This window comes from Cydia strobilella, chromosome 1 (genome assembly GCF_947568885.1).
Source record: "Cydia strobilella chromosome 1, ilCydStro3.1, whole genome shotgun sequence".
Lineage (NCBI taxonomy): Eukaryota > Metazoa > Arthropoda > Insecta > Lepidoptera > Tortricidae > Cydia > Cydia strobilella.
Genome location: NC_086041.1, coordinates 33,778,363 through 33,801,672, shown reverse-complemented (window position 1 = coordinate 33,801,672; position 23,310 = coordinate 33,778,363). Strand labels below are relative to the sequence as shown.

At 38.0% G+C, this 23,310-nt stretch overlaps 1 protein-coding gene and 1 long non-coding RNA gene across 2 annotated transcripts in view; both read right to left on the bottom strand.

The window, feature by feature from the left end:
- LOC134745405 (uncharacterized) overlaps positions 1 to 23,310 on the bottom strand; it is a 190,424-nt gene that overhangs the window by 97,651 nt on the left and 69,463 nt on the right. The window lies entirely within an intron of this gene.
- The window catches only part of LOC134745047 (ATP-binding cassette subfamily G member 4), a 48,860-nt gene that overhangs the window by 4,547 nt on the left and 21,003 nt on the right, over positions 1 to 23,310 (bottom strand). The window contains exons 2-6 of the mRNA XM_063679023.1: positions 11,710 to 11,880; positions 9,180 to 9,316; positions 8,429 to 8,574; positions 7,745 to 7,983; positions 6,744 to 6,994 (exon numbers count right to left, since the gene is read on the bottom strand). Of these exons, the coding sequence (XP_063535093.1) occupies positions 6,744 to 6,994; positions 7,745 to 7,983; positions 8,429 to 8,574; positions 9,180 to 9,316; positions 11,710 to 11,880 (944 nt within the window). The remainder of the gene's footprint in view (positions 1 to 6,743; positions 6,995 to 7,744; positions 7,984 to 8,428; positions 8,575 to 9,179; positions 9,317 to 11,709; positions 11,881 to 23,310) is intronic.

Genomic DNA, 23,310 nt, shown 5'->3' with positions numbered 1-23,310 from the left:
CAACGATTGCCGGTAAATGATATACTGCATAACATGGTCGTTGGATAATATGTCATTTGTCTAAATTTCCCCCTTAAAATTTGATGATAAGTGGATAAGTTAAATGATATATATGACACTTGTCCAGATTTATACATTTTTATACACGTTTGTCCACTTTGACAGCAATAGCCGGTAAATGGCTACGATTGTTGGATAATTAGACATATAGTCGATTTTTGACGGCTAGCCTTTGATTAATTTATCGTAGTGCTCACTGGGCACGATAAGTGGAAACACATGGACTTGAATACTAGAAGGGGATTTGAAATGAAATGAAATGAAAAGTATTTATTTGTCAGAATATGGTACATTGATGTGATCTTAAGTTAGAATTAATGCAAGTTCCATCATATTCTACCGTGAAGTTTGGTTTAAGGTCTTTTTGTGAGGATAGTACATCTTTCGTTTGTTCTGCTAAAATTAGCGAAAAAAACTTGTGGAATATAAATTTTGAAATATACCAGTTTTTGGAGTTAAATATCAGTAAGTATATGTTTTTTTTTTCAATATAATATATACAATTTGGATTCCATTTATTTACATATAATATTATCAATACATTCTTTGTAGGGATGGCAAGATACCATTTCTTCTTGGCAGCTGCTGCTATTGAAGAAAAAGAGGAAAGAAAACTGCAACGACGGGCCATAAGGGATGCATGCAACCCATTCGATATGCCTAACAAGGAGTTTCGTCACATATATAGAGTGCGCAAAAAATTGGCACTCTATTTGTGTGGCGAATTCGACGCCGAGCTCAAACCTCAATATGGCGATGGATTCTCGGCACATCTTAAAGTAAAGATATAATGTTGCACTGTTCCTCAAATCATTCTTGTCACCTTTACCACCACCTTGATCTTAATACTTGTTTAATAATGACATACCAACTTACAACTCTTTATTTAGGTTCTAAAATCACTGCACCTATTAACTGACGGTAGTTACCAAAGGGGAACTGGACAAGACCATGGCTTGTCCATTGCTCAATCTACCGCCAGCAAGTACCTGGATCAATTTGTGACTGCGGTGAATAGAAGGTATGTCCATTGTGGTACTGAACACCACTGACGCAGGTGATAAGAACTATAATGATGTTCCTTTTATACGGCGTAATCACATACATAGTCAGTAACATTATATTTGTACATTTTTCCTAATACATACTTACGTAGAATTTCGAGGACTATGAAAAAAAATAAGGCTTGAATGTGTATTTTTGAAAATTAAAGTGTTTCTAAATATTTCAATGCATATTCATATTCATATGTACCTAACTTTTGTTATTAAATGCAACTTCTTTAGGACTCTTCGAAGCTTGTACTTCCATATTTATGGAAGTATTATTCAATATTAGCTACGTGTAGCTAAGGTACCAAATCATAAAAGTGGTGGGTTGTTTACAGACTTAAGGACAAATGGATATCTCTTCCCAGGAGACGAGCGGTCCCGGCAATCCATCGCCAGAGGTTTACCCGGGTACCTGTCGAGTCGACCCTAGTATATAGTATCCATAATTTTTAGATGTAGGTTTTAAGTTTGTAAATTTCTGTATACTTTTTAATATAAATAAATACACATCATCATTCGCTTGCCCTTGTCCCATTCACTTGGGGTCGGCGCAGCATGCATATAAATAAATACACATATAGCTAATTAATTTTTTGGTATTTTTTTGTATTAATAGAAATAAATGTGGAACTTAAAGATGAAGTTCATAAGGTAAGTATGCATAAAGCTAATGAAAGTAATTAATATGTACTTTATATCAATTATAAATTATAAATAAAGAATGGGCTTGAAAAATTTGGTAGGTATATGCAACCTTCTCAATGTTACTTCATACAACCAAGTATTGTGTATACGCGAGTCAATGGCTAAAGAAACCGGTATAAGTAAGCTCTCCGATTACGCATAGGTTGTTACGAATCTCACGGTCACGTTATACTGGGGTTTCCGAGATGTCTACATGCTTGCGAGTAGCCTATCGTTGGGAATTAGGATTTTTCTTTTTTAGGGTTCCGTAGTCAACTAGGAACCCTTATAGTTTCGCCATGTCCGTTCGTCTGTCTGTCTGTCCGAGGCTTTGCTCCGTGATCGTTAGTGCTAGAAAGCTGAAATTTGGCATGGACATATACCTATATAAAATATAAATCAACCGAAAAAAAATATATTAGGTTTTTAAACAGTTTCTGACATTTCCTACGATAAATCGAGGATTGAAAACATTTTAACAAAAATACTGATGATCTTAGATTTTTCTCATGGGCTGTATTGTCATCGAATAATAAAAGTTATCGTACTATAATAGAAGTGGCCTACCGCGTGCGCGCGTGAGGGATAGAACATACGCAATGCGACAATATGATTGGTCGAGTAGCCCACCATAAACCATTCAAATTTACGATGGATTAAAAAAAAAACCGGCCAAGTGCGAGTCGGACTCGCGTTCCAAGGGTTCCGTACATTACACAATTTAACAATTTAAACAATGTATTTTTTATGTGAAACGTGAGTGAAATGTCTTTAAAAAACCCGTAGGGGTAGGATCAAAAACTAAGTAATTAAGCCCGATTCACGCTTGACTGCACATTTCTAGTAGGTTTTCCTGTAATCTATAGGTAAAGATCTATTTTATCTATTTTCGAATTTTATACAGCACAACCCGAGGGTGATCCCACGATGTTTGACTAACACCCATGAAAAGTTATAAGAGCGAAAGAGATAGAAATAGTAGATTTTTGCTTTTAGTGACAGTAAATCTCTACGAATGGGAAACGTGAATATTTCAAAAGTGGGTGTGTGTCTATGGACTGTGGTTACTCTTTTATGCATGGTGTCTGTGTGTCTATAGTTACATTTGATATTTTTTCGGAAGTAATCGCACAAAAAGAAAAAAATGTGTGCCTAACATTTGAACCCCCTTCTTCCTCACGTTATCCCGGCATTTTGCCACGGCTCCTGGGAGCCTGGGGTCCGCTTGACAAACTAATCCTAAGAATTGACGTAGGCACTAGTTTTTACGAAAGCGACTGCCATCTGACCTTCCAACCCAGAGGAGGAACTAGGCATTGTTAGAATCAGTCCGGTTTCCTCACGATGTTTTCCTTCACCGAAAAGCGACTCGTAAATATCAAATTATATTTCGTACATAAGTCTATCATTTGAACCGTGGGTTCAAAACAAAAAAAAATATCGTGAATGTAGAGCTGTAGAAAGACATTCAATGAAAAGTCGTTTTTGACTTATCGCTAAAACTTCCCTTCTTACCTACTCCCTTTTGCCTGTTATGTTGTTACTTACTAATAGGCTCCATTCAAGGCAGCCTATTGTGACGGACGGGTAACTACGGAGCCCTACAATGAGCATGGCCCGACATGCTCTATGCCTTTTTTTTAGATATTCAGCACTTGAACCTCTTATGGTCACGGAATTAATTTAGATATTGTCTATGTCACCTATTTTGTGTATTTTTTTACTAGCCTATACATATATAAGAGTGTTCCACTGCTCGGCAAAGGCCTTTCCTCTCACCGCTATTTAGTCCTATCCAAATTGTCCAATGCACACTCCCACTTCTTTTCTAAATAAGTGTCCTGCCATCTCTATTTTGGTCTTCCTCTGCTCCGAGGTCCATCCTGTGGGATCCAGTATGTGGCTGGTTCGTTAATTCGGCCAACGTGCCCTGCCCAGCCCCATTTAGCCCACTTATAGCTTTGCGACCTTCATGCCCACATCCACAATACCGGTTTTGGATCGCAGTGCGGTGTTTATATGTAATATGCTCGGTTGGTCGGTTCTACGAACATCCAGCATGCTGCGTTCCATTGCTCCCTGACAAACCTCGAGTCTGAACTTTTCAGTTTCAGTTTAAGACAAATGTTTATGAATAGGTAGGATAGACATTCCGACCAGTTTATACCAAATTGACCTGAATATCTATTCAGGTGCTGAATTTCTTAAAGAACAAGCGCACGTGTTGTTGCCTGGTGACAGACAGACGGACAGTAGATTCTTAGTAATAGAGTCCCGTTTTTACACTTTGGGTACGGAAACCTAAAAAGTAACCACGGAATCATATACATTGGACACACGTAGGGAACTTTTGAAATGTTTACGTTTCCCATTCGTAAAGAGTGTCCTAACAGCAAAATCCATCTATCTATATTTCTTTCGCTCATTACTTTTCATATGTATGTGGTGGTCGAAAATCGTGGGTTCACCCTCGGGTTGTGCTTTAGGTATGAATTTCGGTTAGGGTCCGATTCATACAGACAAGTGGTTAATAAGGATATTCGCTGACTTTGAATATGTTTGACGAGGATGTATTTTCAAAATGGCATAAAATCGTCAAATGAAGGAGTTTAATAATAAATAATACTTAGTTTTAAAGAGCATATTAACTATGTACTTAAATAAAACAAAATTGGGCGATATCGTGAGTATTTTTTGAGAAAAGTTATCTTAAAAAAGAAAAAAACCTTAAATGCTAAAAAATTTGCATCTTTGGTGACAGATTGCACAAAAACTATAAGTGATAGCACTGTGGTGTGTATAAGAGATTAATAGCAAATTTATTAAGGATTACTTCGTTCCCACACACTTTTTCTGTATCTTGAACGGTTTCCTTAAAAATTGAGAAAAACCGGGTTACGGGCCCGGGCCCGGTGGGGGGGGGGGGGGGGATGGGGAGGGTTGATGAAAAATAACTTCGGTCCATAACGTACATATCCCAATTTAAAAAAGTCTTCCATTAATTATGCCGTAATTTTAGCTAATTTCCCTTACCTAATGATTGACGCGACAGTATCTCGCCGCGAGATAGACTACCCGTCTTTCTGTATGAATTAAAGGGGGTCGAGTATTTTATGTCGTGACGAGATACTCTCGCGCCAAACATGTGCTAGCCCGGCTGTAATTAGTTTATGTAGCTTTAGATACCATAGTAAAAAAAATACAGCGAATATAAGTTTTTTTTACAGAAAACTTGTTTTTGCTCTATTTCGTTTACGTTTACGAGAGCTATATAAACTAATTACAGACCTAGATATACCTCATGTTATCGAATATGCAAGGTTTCATTAAAATCCAACACTTAGTTTTAAAATGAGAACGAAACTCCGCTTGTATGGGAAGGTGAAATTCGGCCGAGCTTGCCCGGGACTCTTAAATGAAGATTACTGTTTACATGGCGGAACAAAAAGTATCATTCATAAGATTAACATATAGGATAGCTTTTACCCCTAAAAGCATCTGCTAATAGGATCAGAGTCACATAGAAAAGCTAGTTACTAAATAAAATACCTAATTCATGCATGTTTGAGAAAGATAGACGCATTTAAAATGGCATGGCGGTAAGAAATCCTGCTTCTTCTGATATAGATCGCACTGACCCTTAATGAAACAAGTTGGTCCAGGCTACAGCTATGTGTTTGTGAAGCTGGAGCTGGTGGTGTGATATTAAAGCGAACAGAGGCCTCGCCGGCGGGTTGCGGAGGCATAAGGTGGGGAACATCTTTGTGTTTACGAGTAATATGCGACTTAAGACCTCGGGACGTGAACACTCGCGACGAGTCAAGACAGTAAGGGGCACGACGACTCAGACAGAGAACTCATTGCATCTAACACCATAAAATAGTAACATAGTAAATGAGAAAAATAACAAACACAAACTACAGTATATAATTATGTATAACTAAACAATTCATAATTAACGTCTGGCACGATACTGCAGAGTCGATACTCTCTCGATGTGTGGTGCACGGTGCACCGTCGCGACTAGCGGCGGCAGCGGGGACTTGGTCGGAGCCGGAGCGCTAGGCCTCAGACAGGGCGTCGAAACGAAAGGGGCCTTACGGCAGGCGAAAGCCGGCACTCCAATGGGTAGGCCTAGTTTTTTACAGGCGCCTTCGGGGACATCGGTAAACAATGAATTCGATAGGGTCGTAATCGTAACACAATTTCAAACCGTAGCACAAAATTCTTACATTGCATATTTCCATTTTAAAAGAACATTTTTACATGTATATTATATGATTAAAGTAGAATTTTACTACTGCTGTAATGCGACATGCTAAAGACGGTTAAATTTGAGGCGACGGTATAAAAGTTTTACTTTAATAAACGCCTTAAATAAACTCAATTAGAGTTTATTTTTCAAAAGCTTACACCATGGATAATTTTTAACTATCAATATCACATGTACATAGGATGTCATTTAGCCAAATATTCATTAAAATACACTTTAAGTAAACTTGTTTAGAATTGATTTTTCAAAAGCTCAAACCATGGATAATTTATAACTGTCTATGTCATTTGTACATGGATAAGTGGTAGAATGTGATTTAACAATCTATTCTTTAAAATACACCTTAAGTCATCGAGCTTAAAATTGATTTTTCAAAACCTCATCGCTATCATTTGTCACTTATACGTTATCCTCGCGACTTTATACCGAATTAAATCACTTATCAGATATGCCGTCTTTTCACTTATACAATGATAAATGAAATGGTGACAAAGCATCATAGCCCGGCTGGTCTCGACAATTGTTAATCTAAGATAAATAAAAACCTGGAGGCTTATTCTGTATTGTAATAACAAGTTATGCGTTTGAATAAGCCACTTAAGCTCACAACTGATTGATGCTGTAGAGATAACGGAACGATATCAAACAAGTGAATGGATAAGAAAAGTACTCACAGCATCTCGTTTAGCCTTAAGGAACCCTGTCCTGATCAGCACAGATCTTTGGTTGGACTGCGGCGTCTCCTCATTACTGGACCCCCTGTCCTGGGCCTTCAGCACGCTCAGGGGGAAATGCTTCCTCAGACCCTCCATGCTGGGGATGGACTCAGGGTTGTCGAACCAGTTCAGTGCTCGCCCGTTCTCTGATTTGGTTGTTAGGAGTTGAATTTTATCTTCGCCGTATTCTCCGCATGCTAGTTCGATTACTGAAATAAATATTGTTTATGGGCTATTAACTTCGTAAACAAAGACAAAAGTAAAACCGGATAATTTCGGATTATATCTGGTCATAAATTCTGATACAACACTCTGAACAACTTTTACTAGAGGGATTAAATTGACTGTTCCAAAGAAAATAACGACAATACATATATGATTTTCAATTTTGGCAAAAAAATTGTATAGTTAAAGAATTTTATTTACTACCAATAATCTTCATACAACGCCGTGTGCCTCTTTGTTGTAAATAGTTATATTTATTAAGTTTGCAGTTTAGTTGAAATTAGTTTGTATCAGTCAAATAGGCGAGAGAAGCCCATCCAATTTGAATTTCGCGCCTTTTTTACTGACATGTTAGGTGAGTATCAGGATAATTGACAATTCATGAACATTAGTGCAAAGATCAGGTCCAATGGTCAGTTGTGACGTTATGAATGTTATATAAATTATAAGCGTTATTTGCGTTCTTTGCGAATGATAAAGCCCGTGTTCAAATTTACGCAGACACACTCGTTTATTCATTATCTCAGTCTCTTAATCGTTTATTTATTCAATAATTATTGAATTCACTCAGTAAATTATCCATTCATTCGTGGATTGGTTACGTACTAAAGACATTCTCGAACCAAAACTCGGTTACCTAGCAAACCAAAAATCAAAAGATTAGTTTTCGTAAGCGTCAATCTGGTGGAATGTTCCTTACTCTAAATGTTTAGGTAGAAAGCTTCATATCCTACCATAGTCAGCAGGATTGTGGTAGATGGGGCACGGCACGCCCGTCTGCTCCAAGTACGGCACCAGGTTCTGTGTGGTGCCCTGGTAGAGGCACTGTCCGGCGGCCAAGACATACACTTGGTCGAACAGCGCGAAGAGCGAGGCCGAAGGCTGGTGGACAGTGCAGATGATCGTTCGGCCTTGGCGGGCGAGGCTGCTGCAGAGCTGGACTACTTGTGTGCACGAGGAACTGTCGAGGCCTCTGGAAAGTTGGGATACTTGGTTAGAATCTGACGATCTTAGAATTGATAATTTCATGAATGTGGCATTCATGAAGATCGGTTAGCCACATCATGAAAAAGTCACCTAACCTAAAAATGTCATGAAGGTAATTCACGGTTAGTTTCACTAGACTTATATTGACCGGGATATAGACCGTGATAACCTTTTGTATTATTTTTGACCTCTCGATATTTCGACGAAAACAATACAAAAGGTAATCTCGGTCTATATCCCGGTCAATATAAGTCTAGTCATTAAAGGTGATTGGCAAATATGAAATGATTATCGTACAAGCTCCAAGAAACTTATTGGTACGAGCCGGCATTCTAAAAAGCGATCTTTTGTTTTATAGTCGCACGGCTTGTCGCTAGACTCGCTAGGCCACCATCGCTTTCACCCTAGCTATTAGTAAAGAAGTTACTTACGTAGTGGGCTCATCTAGGAACATAATAAGAGGGTTGTTAATAAGCTCCAGAGCTATGGAGAGCCTCTTTTTCTGTCCGCCGGATAATTGTGCTGCGCGAGTGTTGGAGTGTTCGTAGAGGCCGAGGTTGGTGAGAATATTTTCTATCTGAAAAAGGAGAATATAATTTGAAAACACACCACACACACACACACAGTCCTAGCAACACACTTAACAGTCTTAACACACTTCATAGACAACTATTGTAGACAATTTAATGGAGAAAGTATTGTTCATTGGCAATTTTGTTGTAACGTGTGAGTGTGATTAGAGTTAGACGAAGACAAGTCTACAACGATTTAGACACTACACGCAGTTATGACGTATAAATAACACTTGCACTGCGTATGCCATCAAAATCGTTGCAGACTTTCCTTGGTCCAACTCTATATACCATTACAACGATAAAGCATACGCCCATTAAATCCCTTATTCCAAAACGTTTCGAGGGCCACTCGCCCCTAAACTTGCCACTGTAGCTGCCACTTTCCTCTGCCCAACTCCAAACTTTTAGCTAGTTTCTAGTCCCCATAAGTCCCCCGCAACACTGACAAAGGACCAAAATCCCTGACATGTCAGGAGAACATCTGACGTAGATATGGCAACAGTATATTTGTATTTTATCATTTTAGTCGTAATAACGATTTTATTATGTGCTAGAAAATACTTTCTAGCACATAATAAAAAACAAGTACAAGTAAGTATACACTTACGATCTCCCCCTTCTCGTAAAAATCCATCGTGGTGGGTAGTTTGAGGTTGGCAGCCATGGACATGTTTTCGCCTACAGTAAGTAGCCCCTGTAGCCGGTCGTCTTGCTGTATGTAGCACGACATCTTCTTGAATTGCTCTGGAATTGCAATATGGAAACGATTTAGTCGGACCACGGTAAATTTTCATGCCAATTGGTACGTCAAGTGCGGAGCTTATACGTATATATATACATTTTTACTGCCAAGTTTGTGCAAAGTTAGCGTATAGTTACACCTTAGACAATAAAAAATAAATAAATAAAGTCGTGTTCACATATTTTTGAGCCATTTGTCGGGATCGATATCTTTGCCTTCGACTGTACCTTTTTCACGACAGAATGGTCACTGCTAAATGAGTTTTTATACTAGCTGTTAGGTATTCAAACTATTTACTTGTGACTTGCATCATTCTAAACTAAAAAGAATAAAATATGTCATGTATCAATTCGAAATAAAGTGTCATTGTGCAAAAAGTAAAAACGTGAACATTGGTATAGTGATTAATATTTAGTGTTGTTTTTTGTGATGTGTTTAATGTGATTGTGAACATTTTTGAACTGAACTCCTATCTGACGCTGCGTGGAACTACGCGTAAGTGTCACACATACTACAAAATAGACGCGTATGGAGCTAAAACTATCGGGGGTAATTAAATTTACAATTTGCATATTTTTAGTACCTTTTTGTTCGTTATTAATCAATATTAATTCATCAATCTCATCGGTTGGGGTATAGCAAAAGGGGCCCGATTTTAGGACTTAGAAAATTTACGAGCAAAATTTTTTTTTTGCATTTTTGCTCCTTTTTATTTTTTTATTTTCAAGTAATCATTAAAATAAGCCTCTTTTATTGAGAGAAGTTTTTTTATAAACTTGATCATTTAGGAACTAGAGCGATCTGAAGTTGCGAGTTCGGCCATGGGATTACTAAGGAGCCAGACACTTAGAAAATTTACGATGAAAAAAAATAACGTTTTTCTCCATTCTGCTTTTTAACCAGGCGTTAATTTTTTCAGTAGTTAATTTAATCACACGCGTATGTCACAGTCGCTTTTTTCCCCAAAGAGTAATGTTTTCACGATAGTCACACTAAGTCGATAGATAGGTAGGTTAGGTTCGTTAGGTAGCTTCAGATGCCCGAAGGGCAAACCGCCCAGAAATAGGAGCCCCGCGTAGCGGGGCTCCGTCGGCTCAGGGTAAGAAGGGCTTGTTCTCGGAAATATTACTCTTTGGGGAAAAAAGCGTCTGGGACATATGCGCCCCCTTTGGACCGCTGTAGTTCTTAAACGGGCAAGTTAATCAAAAAATTGTAATCAATAAAAGATGCTTATTTTAATGTGTTCTTTAAAGTTCTAATCAAAAAAGTTGCAAAAATGAGAAAAAAAAAATTTTATGAAAAATTTCTATGTCCTAAAATGGGGCCCCTTTTGCTATACTCTGACCAATTCACTGCCATCTGTCGACACACTTTAAAACTAAAAATGAAGATTTATAAAAGTACGATAGAATGTATTTAAATATAGATAAATGATTTTTTTTATTTGCATTAATTATTTTTATGATTTTGACCCATGTTCTTTCACTGATATGCGTTAAAATTATAAATAACAAACGAAACCGTCAACGCCCTCTATACGAGAGTAGGCCAAAACTAGTGGCGCCATCTGATCGAGAATCAAATTTTGGTGATTTTCGAGGCACGTTTTTTCGTTAGACTGTATCCATCTATTACGGAGTTATATCTATCTTTGATACTACTAAAACGGGATCCTGCAGAAAACCGTCCCCGCAAAAAACTGGACGTCAGTGGGAAAGAGCTATATTTTTTTTAAGTGGATGCCGAAGAACCATAGGTCAACTGTTGGTTATAAACTAGACTAACCTTTTTATTACACTTTAACTTTCCATTGTAAACTTATTTGAATCCTAGATTATCTTGTCTATTGAATGTAAAATATCCTGTCAGTTATGCAACTTATGCATCAACCAGCATCGACCTCTGTCATATTTGTTAATAACGGATAATTTAGTATTAAAATTGCGTCGCGTAACATGTTGTGTAAGTAAGGCTGCAAAATACAAAACTGGATTCAAGGCAATCAACCTCGTCGTTTAAGAGGTAAAGGTTATTTACTTCCAAGAGCAATAAGAAAAAGTACTTCAGACTTGTGACCTAAAAGCCCTAAAGCTAAAGGGTTGAGGGACTGGTTGGATAGCACCTAGAAGACCACCCAGACCTGTCTGTCACCAGGCTGTAGGTATCTCATGAACCGTGATAGCTAGACAGTTGAAATTTCTGCACAGATGATGTATTTCTGTTGCCGTTAAACAAATACTAAAAACAGAATAAAATAGATATTTAAGTGGGGCTCCCATACAACAAACGTGATTTTTGCCGTTTTTTGCGTAAGGAACCCTTCGTGCGCGAGTCCGACTCGCACTTGGCCGGTTTTTACCTTTTGAGGTACGGAACCCTAAAAAGTGAGACTTACTCATGATCCTGCCTCTGCCATTAAGGAAAACCGCTCCTCCAACCCCAGTGACCCGGTATCCTGACAGCACGTCCAGTAATGTAGACTTGCCGGCGCCTGAAGGCCCCATGATGGCCACCAGCTGCCGCGGCCGGAGGCGCCCGTGGACACCATGGAGGATCTCTTTGTATCCTGAAAAGAAACATTGGCTATTTGAGTTAAGGTCCGTAAAGAAAAAATAATTATCAATCAATCAAATATTTATTTGCTTCAAGCACAGTTGCATGCATGCAAATACAATCACTTATAATAAATAACAAAATAACACAGATAAAGCAGTCAGAACAATAATTACAGTATACAATTTAAATATGGATAGAAACATGTCAAATTAATTTAATACATTAGCAAAGTATTCGTCGATAGAATAATATGACCTATTTCGTTATTTTTTTTATTTATGTACATATTAAATGGGTTCTTTTAACCTTTTGGACGCCAATGACGGATATATCGGCAGCGTAGGTCCAACGCCAAAGACCGATTAATCCGTCACAGACCACATAACAACATAGACCTACTTGGATTCGCATAAAGTTCAATTTCAGTTTTGGCACTTCGGTGGCGTGGCGTCCGAGTGACAGCTTTTGTGTTTGACACGGCGTCGAGAAGGTTAAAATCAAGGGCCTGACACTCTTTGATAGAGAAAGATAGTCTTGACTTCCGGTTCGGACGCCATCTTGATAGTAGCCTCGTGATTAATTCCTTTGTTTTTTGCTCATTAATATTGTTTAAAGTGTAATATCGATAGCTTTATTATACAATAATCTAATGTGGTAGTGTGCAGTGAATGGAGAATTAATCTCAAAGCGTGTTTAACCACCATTTTGGAGTCAACGGCCGGTAGTCCACGTGCTTCTCGTAAAATCCAGCTATCGGTTTTACGAGACAACAACTACAACAACCACCGAACAGCGTCGTGCTCTAAGAGCATTTATTTTGTTCCTACCCTTTTACGTGACATTGGTTACGGGCAACACCGCCCTCAAGTCCATCAAGAAAAGAAGAAAGATAGTCTTATTGCGATTCCTATAAGAGGAAAGAGAATATAGTGCCATGCTTTGTCCTTATCACCGACCCGGTTTTTTTTCATGGTCGGGTTATGGCAGCATAGATAGGAGGCGATGGCGAAATACCGAAATTTATAAGAGTGAAAGAGAAAAAGGATTATGCTGCCATACATTAACCTGTCAATACATGAATATGTCTTTCTCTTACCCCTGGTCGCTCGGTTTCATGTCTATCTACTATACTATGTCTTTGGTTAAAATAGTGCCAAACAAAATCAACTTAACACATTCGCGGACACGAATGCTATAGCTTCCGGGTCTCTATTGTTTGCCATAAACTTTTAAGTCATAATGTTAGTCCGCATTTTCATTATTTCAGGATATGGTTTTTGGTGACCACGTGATGTTTTTTATAGAAAACGAAGTGTCGGATGCCTCGACCCGGACCCGGGCCGTTCTAACGTGAGTCATCCTTATTAGAGCGATAAAGAGGCAGATAGCGAAATTTCGGATTCGCGTTTCCCGGCAGGTCCTCTGTAAACAAACCGCCTTGATGCATCAATGTCATATTTTGTTATCTCTGAGAACCTGTTAAAGGCACAGTATGTATAAGTTACTCTATGGTTTAGTAAAAAGGCTAGTGCTGCACTCTGGTGGCAGAACACTGCAATAATATACCCTATTACCATTATAATGTTTTATAAAAAAAAAGAAAAAAAAATCATTTATTCTGACGAAATAAGACCTATTTTTACATTAATTCTTCTGCCAAACTGCAAGACAGTTTGTTGGCAAAGGGGACTCCCTTAAAACACAGCTAATTAGTCCTTTGCCTGCATTCATTTCCTATTTATTGTTATGTTGATTCTAATACGACTTATCAGTGGTTTGCGTCATTTACTGGTTCCAAAGATCAGTTATTTTATTTGTATTTACCTAGTAACTGTATACTATGAATTCATAGATGTACTTTTGCCGTGATTAAAGTTAAATTATGTTTTAAATGCGATGTGTACAGTAGGTCGTTGATGATAGGGCAATAAGCAAGAGGACATTCTGTAAACGCCATTCTCATGTTTTATAATATTATAATAATAATCTCTGAATCAGAAACCTGTAAATACCTTGGTATGTCACAGTCGTTGGGTATTGAGGATGAGGGTATTAGACGGTCGGTGAAGGAGCGCTTTGTCAGTCCTTAACAGTCTTTTGTCAGAAGGCAACAAATTGCGCTCCTTCAACGCCTGGGTAAAGCCCCTACTCACATACTCCTTTGGCATACTAAGGTGAACTCATACCGAGCTGGATGCCCTGGATCGGAGGGTCCGTCTACTGCTCACCACACACCGTATGCTACACCCACGCTCGTCAGTTATGAGTTTGTACATCCCTCGGAAGTGTGGAGGTCGAGGCTTCCTTAACGCCAATTCCATACCCGCGAGGACTGCGAGGAGTGGAATCTCAGGAGTTATTTCCTTAACAACGAGTGTGGGATGCATCGTGATGAAGTGGCAGTGGACAGGAACCTCACGCCGCTCTCTTAGGCAAACGAGAACTGGCGCAAACCTGTGGTAAAGAACACAGCGGGCCGTAAGGCGGTATGGGAGAGCAAGAAGCTACACGGGCGGTTCTACAAGGCCCTCACGGGACCCGATGTAGACCTGCTCGCGTCGGTAAACTGGTTACGATTCGGGGACCTCTTCGGAGAAACCGAGGGTTTTGCCTGTGCAATTGCGGACAAAGTTATAATGACGAACAACTATTGGAAATATATCCTGAAGGACGGTACGGTCGACATTTGTCGGACATGCCGCCGTCCCGGAGAGTCACTCAGGCATATCATTTCCGGTTGCTCTCATCTTGCTAACGGCGAGTACTTGCACAGACATAATCACGTAGCCAGCATTATTCACCATCAGCAACTTGCTCTTCTATACGGCCTTGTGGACCGCGAAGTACCGTACTACAAGTATTTACCTGCGCAGGTTCTCTAGAATGGTCGTGCCACGCTCTATTGGGATCAATCTATCATCACTGACAGGACTATTGTAGCCAATAAACCTGATATTGTGGTAATAGATCGATCGCAACGCCGGGCCGTGCTCGTCGACATCACCATCCCCCATGATGAAAATCTCTAATTGAGACTTGTATACTTTTATGAATAAAGGGGAGAGTTTTTTTAATAACCTTAGCTTAACTTGTCGTATGCCTTGTCTCGTACATGGCCCAGATAATTTAGACTTTAATTTACAATTTCAAGTTTATTAATTCAGTAGCAAATTTTCGACAAAGGCATTTCGCATTGAAAAACGTCCTGACAACCCTCTAAATGACCTAGTTGATCGACAGGGCCCGTTTCCGCGATAGTGCTGACCCTCCCCCCTCCTTAGCCGCCGCGATAACCTATACGGACGTCAGCGATTAGCTGTCCAGGAGGTATATTTCAAATTATTAAATCACTACTTGACTCGTTATTGATATGATGTGAGCATGACTCGACTCGTAATGCATTTGGCGCGCACCAATAACACGCGGCTCGTGTCAGTAAAGTTCTAATCAAAAACTAAACATATCAAAAAAAAATTGGAGGTACTGTCAGCATCAAAAGTAGCGGATCAAATAACGCGTCAAAAATATCTATCAGTCTCTAAGAGCTTAACAACAAATTATGGTTCTATATGAAGAACAATTAAGACTGTAAAAGATATACAAGACCATCTTGGACCCTTCGACTCAGTCCAAAGGCGCGCTGTACGAATCGTCGACGATCCCAAACTCACAAGCGGTATTGTGTAAGTCTAAGGAGAGACTTTGCCTCATTGTGTGTGTTCTACCACTTGTACCTACAATGGGAGCTGTGCTCCCAAGAATTGTTTGACATTATGCCAACGGCCGCTTTCTATCACCGCACCGCTCGCCGTCGGCGGGTGTTCATCCTCACACCCTAGAATCTAAATGGTCGCGTACTGAGCGGTTTAAGAGGAGTTTCCTCCCGCGGACGCTTCGGCTGTGGAATGAGCACTCTGCCGGGGTTTTTCAAAAAATGAGTGTACAGGTTATATAGGTAGTTATACTCTCTATTGTTAATAATAATTTAAATTTGGAGATGTAAAGGGTAATGTCAGACCAAAAAATAGTATTTAGGTACCTACACTACTAATAAGATTTGGAGGTGTAAAGGTTCTCCAAGCGTCAAAATTAAACTGCAGTCTGCAGTCTTAACACGACTACTTTAGAATCGTCAAACTGATATATTCGCAAAAATCTGCGTAACTTTATTTCTATATCTCGCTCGCACTAATATGCGAGTACGAGCGAGATGCATAGAAAGTAAGTTACGCACATGCTAGCGAATATGTCAGTGTCAAACTGGTTGTAGCCATACTGATTTGTTAAAGATTTTAATCTTCGAGTAGGCTCCCAGTTTGACCTGCTCTTGAGTGCAATTAATAATTGTAGCCAACAGGCTACATGACATTAATTGACTAATATATAATGTTTATTATATTATCGAGTTGTTGCAAGGACAATATTAATTGCATAAAACTACTGCGTATAGGATAAATATAATACTTAAAACCGAGGTGTTTATTAATCTTTGTTTATAATTCAAGATAAATGACCCATACTTAATCGATCCCGTTCTTTTAAATTTAATACACTTAAAGATATTATAATTAGCCTAATTTCAAAAGAGCAGCCTACCTACATATGTGATATTTTCTATAAAAAGGGACCCTATTGTCGATGGCGCTTATGCTTACGATGCACCGATATAAATACAATGCCGCGCGAAGCTGAGCGGCGTAAGCGCCATCGACAACAAGGTCCCTTTTCATAGAAAATGCCCCATATTATCTATATAATATGTAGGTAGGCTGCTCTTTTGGAATTAGGCAGATGTACCAAGTAATTTACAAGAGGATAATTTTTTTTTTAAATAAAAATGGATTAGAAAAAAATTCTGAAGAAAAAAATAGTTATATCTTTAATTTATCTAGAAGATACTTATGTATCATCTTTTAATAAAAACAAAAGTAACTTTTTTGAAAGTTATTAGCTTCCAAATTTTTATCTCACAGCAACGGATTACTTAAGCAGCTTCTATCCTCATTTATCTTTCAAATGTCAAGTATGTTTATAAATCCGAAACAACATGCGCACACGCATAAACAATTCTCCTCTAGCTGCAGAAATGTTTACGGAGATAAGCATATTGTGTTGACGCTTGAGCTGTGTATGTTCCGATTGTTGCGCACGCGAGTCTAGTTATTGGATGAACCAGTGGTTTTTTAGAGCAAAATAAGCACGAGAACAGATTATAAATAAAATAACCAAAGTTTTATATGGTAGCACGGAATGTCGATGGCTACAATTGCGAATTGTATATAGAATTTGCCCCCTTTTTGAGACGGAAATGTTTGGTCAGAAAGAAAATTAGGTTACACGATACATTTTTGCGATCATTGCGTTTAGTTCCATAGTTCCACACATTATAACATTATCCAACACCGAGAGCCTCAATATTATCTGTCAAAGAATTCGATTTTCGATGTTGTCGGCAAATAGGTCCTCTATCTGGTTCTCAAGAGCGATCGACTCCCACAATTACAATAGAATCAATAGCACCACTGCGTAGGTAGGTATAGGTACGATAGTGTGGTATTTTTGTAAATAAATGTGCGGAAGCATAACAAACTGATCTTTGTTAACTGTTGCGGAGATAACAAGGCGTTGTGAACGACATACTAACTACTTAATGGCTTTACTAAGATAATTAGTTGACGCGGTTAATTTTAAACCATGGAGTGCGCCGAGCGCCGACTTCTGGCTGAAGAGTGTCGTGCCGAATCCGACACAAGAGCAGGCGATTCAACTTCAATAAAGCCTTGAGATGAAATTTATTGTTTTTTATTACTTTTAAAATATTTTGTTCAACAGATCTGCCATTTCAGTACAAAATTTGTAAAGAAAGCAGACAAAAATACTTCCATATTTATTTCCGTACCTACGAAGAAATCTGTTATTTTTGTTTAATTTTTCATCCATCTTTGTCATACTCGTTGTTAAACATGAGCTTGCCTCTTTTTCTTTCCGTGAGCTCGTTAGCACGTGCACATTTCTCGCTAGCCCAGGTGCGACTAAACGCATTTTGTATAATTTGTCACAAGGTAAACGCTTCAATTTTAGAACGAGTATCTTGAGGTAAAAATCATTGTTAAGGTGGACGGTGGAACGTCACACTCAGAAATCGTCAATTCAATAGGGGATATTACTGCATTGTCTGCCACCAGAGTACAGCACTAGCCTTTTTAGTAAACCATAGAGTAACTGTACCTTTAACAGGTTTTTGACAAGTTTTCAGAGATAATAAAATATGACATTGATTCTAAAGTAGGGTCTAAAGGGTAAATAAATAAACAAGTTAGTCAGACATTAGTAGATAAGGGTTATAAAGAAAACTAGCATAGATTTAGGAGATAGCTGATCTTAAACAGGATTCCTTAAAAAAAACATTAGAAAACATAAAATAGACTGAAATAAAACCTGTTTAAACAATACGTAGACGTGACGTATTTAAACATTATATTACGTACGCGTTTTTTAAATAGTTGTTAATAATTCAAGATTTCAATGATCTTTGGACTACACGCTAACACCTATAATAAAATTGCGAATTTTCGTGTGACTGTCTTAATTATATCGTCATCGTGTGACATGAAATGGTCACGATTTTAGATTAAATAGATATAACGTTAGGTATCTATTTAAAGTAACAGAAATAAGTAGGTAAGTACTACTGTATCTGGTGAAAAAAATTGATGTTTTGAAGCGAAATAGGTTCAATCTTACACATTTTTATTTGGCCCTAGGGCTGACAGCCGGGCTAGCACATGATTGGCGCGAGAGTATCTCACCGCGACATAGACTACCCGTCCCCCTTTAATTCATACAGTAAGTAAAAGAAGGGTAGTCTATCTCGCGGCGACATACTGTCGCGTCAATCATGTGCTCGGCCTACTGGGGGGTCCCTTTGTTTGTCATAATTATTGAAAGTCATAATGTAATGATTCTCATATTATCATTAGTCATAATTCTGAAACCGTTAACTTTTTAGGATTTTCCTCGGGATATCCTATAGGTAGGTTAGGTTAGGTTTGTTTTATAGCAATCCTGAAAAGTTACACGTTTCTGAGAAAAACCAAATTATGATTAATGATAATATGACAATCATTACATTATGACTTTCAATAATTATGTCAAACAAAGGGACCCGCTGACTGTTATGTAATGCCTTAAAGCATGAAGTTAGTACCTAGGTACACCTTTAGAAACCTTTTTTTGTGTACAATAAGTTTTTTTTTTCGACTAATTATTTAACATTTTACCTCATACAATATAGAATTGAAAATAAATGAAAATTACAATTACAATTTTTTGGGGTTCCGTACCTCGAAAGGAAAAAACGGAACCCTTATAGGATCACTTTGTTGTCCATCCGTCCGTCCGCCCGTCCGTTCGTCTGTCTGTCAAGACGCTTTATCTTGGAAATACGTGGAGATATTGAGTTGAAATTAAGACCATATGCCCAGGTCTATGGTCCCTTGAAGCTGTGAAAAAATTAAACTTCTAAGTTAATGTAAAAAAAAGATACGGCCGTGTTGACCGCAAAAAACGTATATTTCGACACTCAGGGGAATCAAAATTTAGAGGGTATTTCTTGTTGACTTAGAACTATGAAATTTGGCAAGTAATATTATCTTACACTACAAGTACAGGGTGAAATCACAAAACTCAAAATGTAAAAAAGAATCGAACTTAAACTATCGTGAGACATATTTAAAAATATTTAGATCAGTACGGTTTTTACTCACTATTATTTTTAGTCGCTTTTGGCGACATGTTTCGGATTCTTTGGGAATCCTTCCTCAGGCACGAGTGTCCGCGGTGTCGCCAAAAGCGACTAAAAATAATAGTGAGTAAAAACCGTACTGATCTAAATATTATGTAAAAAAGATAAAATAAAAAATAAGTTAACTTTGTATGGAACCCTCGGTGGTCGAGGCCGACTGGCACTTGTCCTGTATTTTCTATTGAGCCAACTTTAAACCTAGTAAGGTTTTGATTTGAGGTACCCTTGCAAATATATCATTTATTTCAAAGCTTTGTGGTATCGTTTGCATTTCTACTTTCAATATATCCGTTTACATTTTCTCATTTGGTATACTAGTTTCCTTGGTAATTCAGTACTAAATGAACGCACATTATCAATTAGTTTTGACCTACATACGTCTGTCAATAGCATTGCGAAACGACCGACATTGTGAAATATTTAACGAAGACATTTAATTGTCGCTAGTTTAGGTAATTTGATAATATACATTAGATATGGGGTCCCTTTGTTTGATATAATTATTGATAGTCATAATGTAAATATTGTCAGATTATCATTAGTCATAATTCTGAAACCGTTAATTTTTCAGGATTTTCGTTAGGTTATCCTATAGATAGGTTAGGTTAGGTTTGGTATGTTTTATGGCTATCCTGAAAAGTTACGCGTTTCTGACAAAAACTAAATTATGACAAATGCGGACAAACAATATATTATGACTTAAAACTTTCTGGGAAACAATAGCAAACAATAGCCACATGGTTAACCGACAATTAGTATAGGAAAGTTTAATAAAGACGATTAGTATACAGTATGTTATTATGGTTGCTTGATTCGTAAAGAATGCGACGGCTATACCGGATGTAAGTATACTATCTTATAATCAGTATATGCACGAAAGCTAACATTTTAATGCTCAGGGGGCCTCGTAAAGGTGACTATTTGTTGATAGAAAATGCCAATCAAAAATCGAATAATGTACGTAAATGGGTGACTTTTTGTGTTATATTTCATCCCGATACATTTTTACCTTTCGTTATCTTGGATAGGCCCACAGTGCATTTGATTTATGTACCATTTCGTATTCGTACCTTGTCACAGTGGCAACAATATGAGATCCCTAGCGGCTTTAATGTCTGATAAGGTACGAAATGGTACATTATGTTTAAGTACTATAAATGTGTGTATAACATTAAATGCGACGTAGTGCTCAAGTGGAGTTATGAAAATAATAACCAAGACAGCTGTTTCCATAGTTTTGTTAAATTGAAATGTTATTGACAATGGTTCATAACATTAAACGTGGTACATCTGTTTACACTAAGGGGCATTCTGTTATCTTCCTAGGTTTCTCTACCTCGTTTTAATCTAATTTCACTACATACTTATTAATATTTTGTTTACCTAATATAATGGCTATGTTATTTGATATCTATAGTACTTTTTTCTATCGAGACAACTTTAACCTCTTTAGTGTTTGGCTGGAGTCTGCCCTTTGCAAGTCTAATTAGTCTAGTATCCGTATGTTTTCTCATGGTATTTGCTTTTGATTAAAAATTCAATAAAAAAACTAAAATTTTGCGATATGGTGGCCATACACTATCTTTCCTATCGTCCAATCGGCATGAGGTTGCAGGCTTGATCCAATCTGCAATTCGTATATCAATACAGCACACACGATCAGTTTAAATTGTCCGATCGGCAGCGACGTTCAGTTGTGGTAGCCATACACTATCCTTCCTATCGTCCAATCGGCATGGCGCTACCGATCACGGTGCCCTGATCACCGACATAACTCTTGACTTGACTGAACTGACTATCGCCGACCGCCATACACGGTCCAATCGGTATGATCGTTCACTTGCTGTCGTTTGCTAAATTGTAAAAGTTACTATTAAATGCCGCGAAAATACCGACATAGTTTTTGCGAGAAACTGTTTTACAAACAATACACATCGCGTCCTTCCCATATTGCACTACTGTTAATCCTTAGTCAAGACCTTCTGCTGGCTTAAACACAAAAATAAACAAAGTACTCAAAGACTTTGACAAAGTCAGTGACCGCGTGTCTTTGTGCGCCCGCGCAGCCCCCCTTGTTCTACATCGGTATCAGTTATCAGCTGTCGTGACGTCACGCGTTCACTGACACCGATACGGTCACTGTTTGCCGAAACTCATGCGCACGTGATGATGCGATTGCTGAATCCTTTGATACCTACTTCGTTTCTTTGGCATTAGAAAAAGACTACACAATCTTGACGTGCTTTTTTATTGAAAATCACTTTTAAAAAAAAGATATATAGGTACTACTACTAAACTAAATTAATAACTATCTTTAATCTATAATAGGCCCTAGAGGCATTGTACCTGAGGATGCTGGCGGCATTTCTTCGCTATATCGCAATGCTGATACGTTGTGCGAGGAAGCCGCCAGCTCTTCGGTCACCAGTTACGTCAACCAGACGCTTCGCGATTTCTGCAAACAACTTGTGCGCGCTGGAACCACATGGACCTTTTCGTTTCATAAGTAATAGTTATTTTTGAATCGTTTTTTCAATAAAAAGGCATGTCAAGATTGTCTATTATTTTTCTAAAGCTAAAAATACGAGATATAGGACCGGGCAAACAAGCATACCTACCTACAGGCAGCTTGACTTTAAATAAGCGGTTCCGATAGCTTATGGACACATCCAGCCCCCAAGGGTTAATTTCACGTTTTCGATCCTTTAACAACCTGGAGGCCGATTCAAACTTACTTACTCAAAATGATATCTAAATGATGTAACTTTGTTCTCATTTGCCCATGAATTCCAATCACATGAACGGACAGTAGGGTGGTTCACGTTTGTATAGAATAAAAAAAGATTTCAATCTTTTCTCCACAAGGCTCCCTTTGTTCTATTATGAAGTAGGAATCTGTGTGACAAACTTTGACTCATTTGCTCATTATTTACTGGTCGCTCAGCATTGCTTTTTAAATGTGATATCTCATACAATAAATCAAAAACATTAATCCAAAACTAACAAAATGGCCGGTTTATGTTTTATTTAGTTGTAACAAAATAGGGAAAAATATAATAAAACCGTTAAAACGCCAAGTATTTTTTTTTCTTTGGTCAAGTTCGTGTCATACATTTTAGTATGCAGAATTGCTTTATTTTGATTTATTATATATTTTTGACTAAAAAGAACCATGTGGAGGGAGACCAAAAATTAAAAAAAATGATTTGGACCACCCTAACGGACAGGTACGAGCAAAATGCACATGCGTATAATCACTAAATGACAATACATCATTTTCGACAAAACTTGATTTGGCCTCCTGTTAACATTTCTTTTTTGAAGAACCACATATGACATACTATACTCGTAAGTTTCTTCAGAAAAACTATCCTAGGGCACAGTGAAAATATTATCTCGCTAGAATCTGGAGTGTCCCAATTATGGACCTACATTTTACAAAAAAGCACGTATTAGCATTTTAAAAGTTAAAAAGTACACGTGTTTTTCTAATTTAGGTTTTTTTATGTAATTTCTACTCAATCACGAGCTCTTTCGATCCTAATATGAGAAAAATTGTCCCAAAATTTCCATACATTTTTCGTTCCTTCCATTCCGTTACAGTTCCAGGTCCGTTACAGGTCCCATTGTTACCCT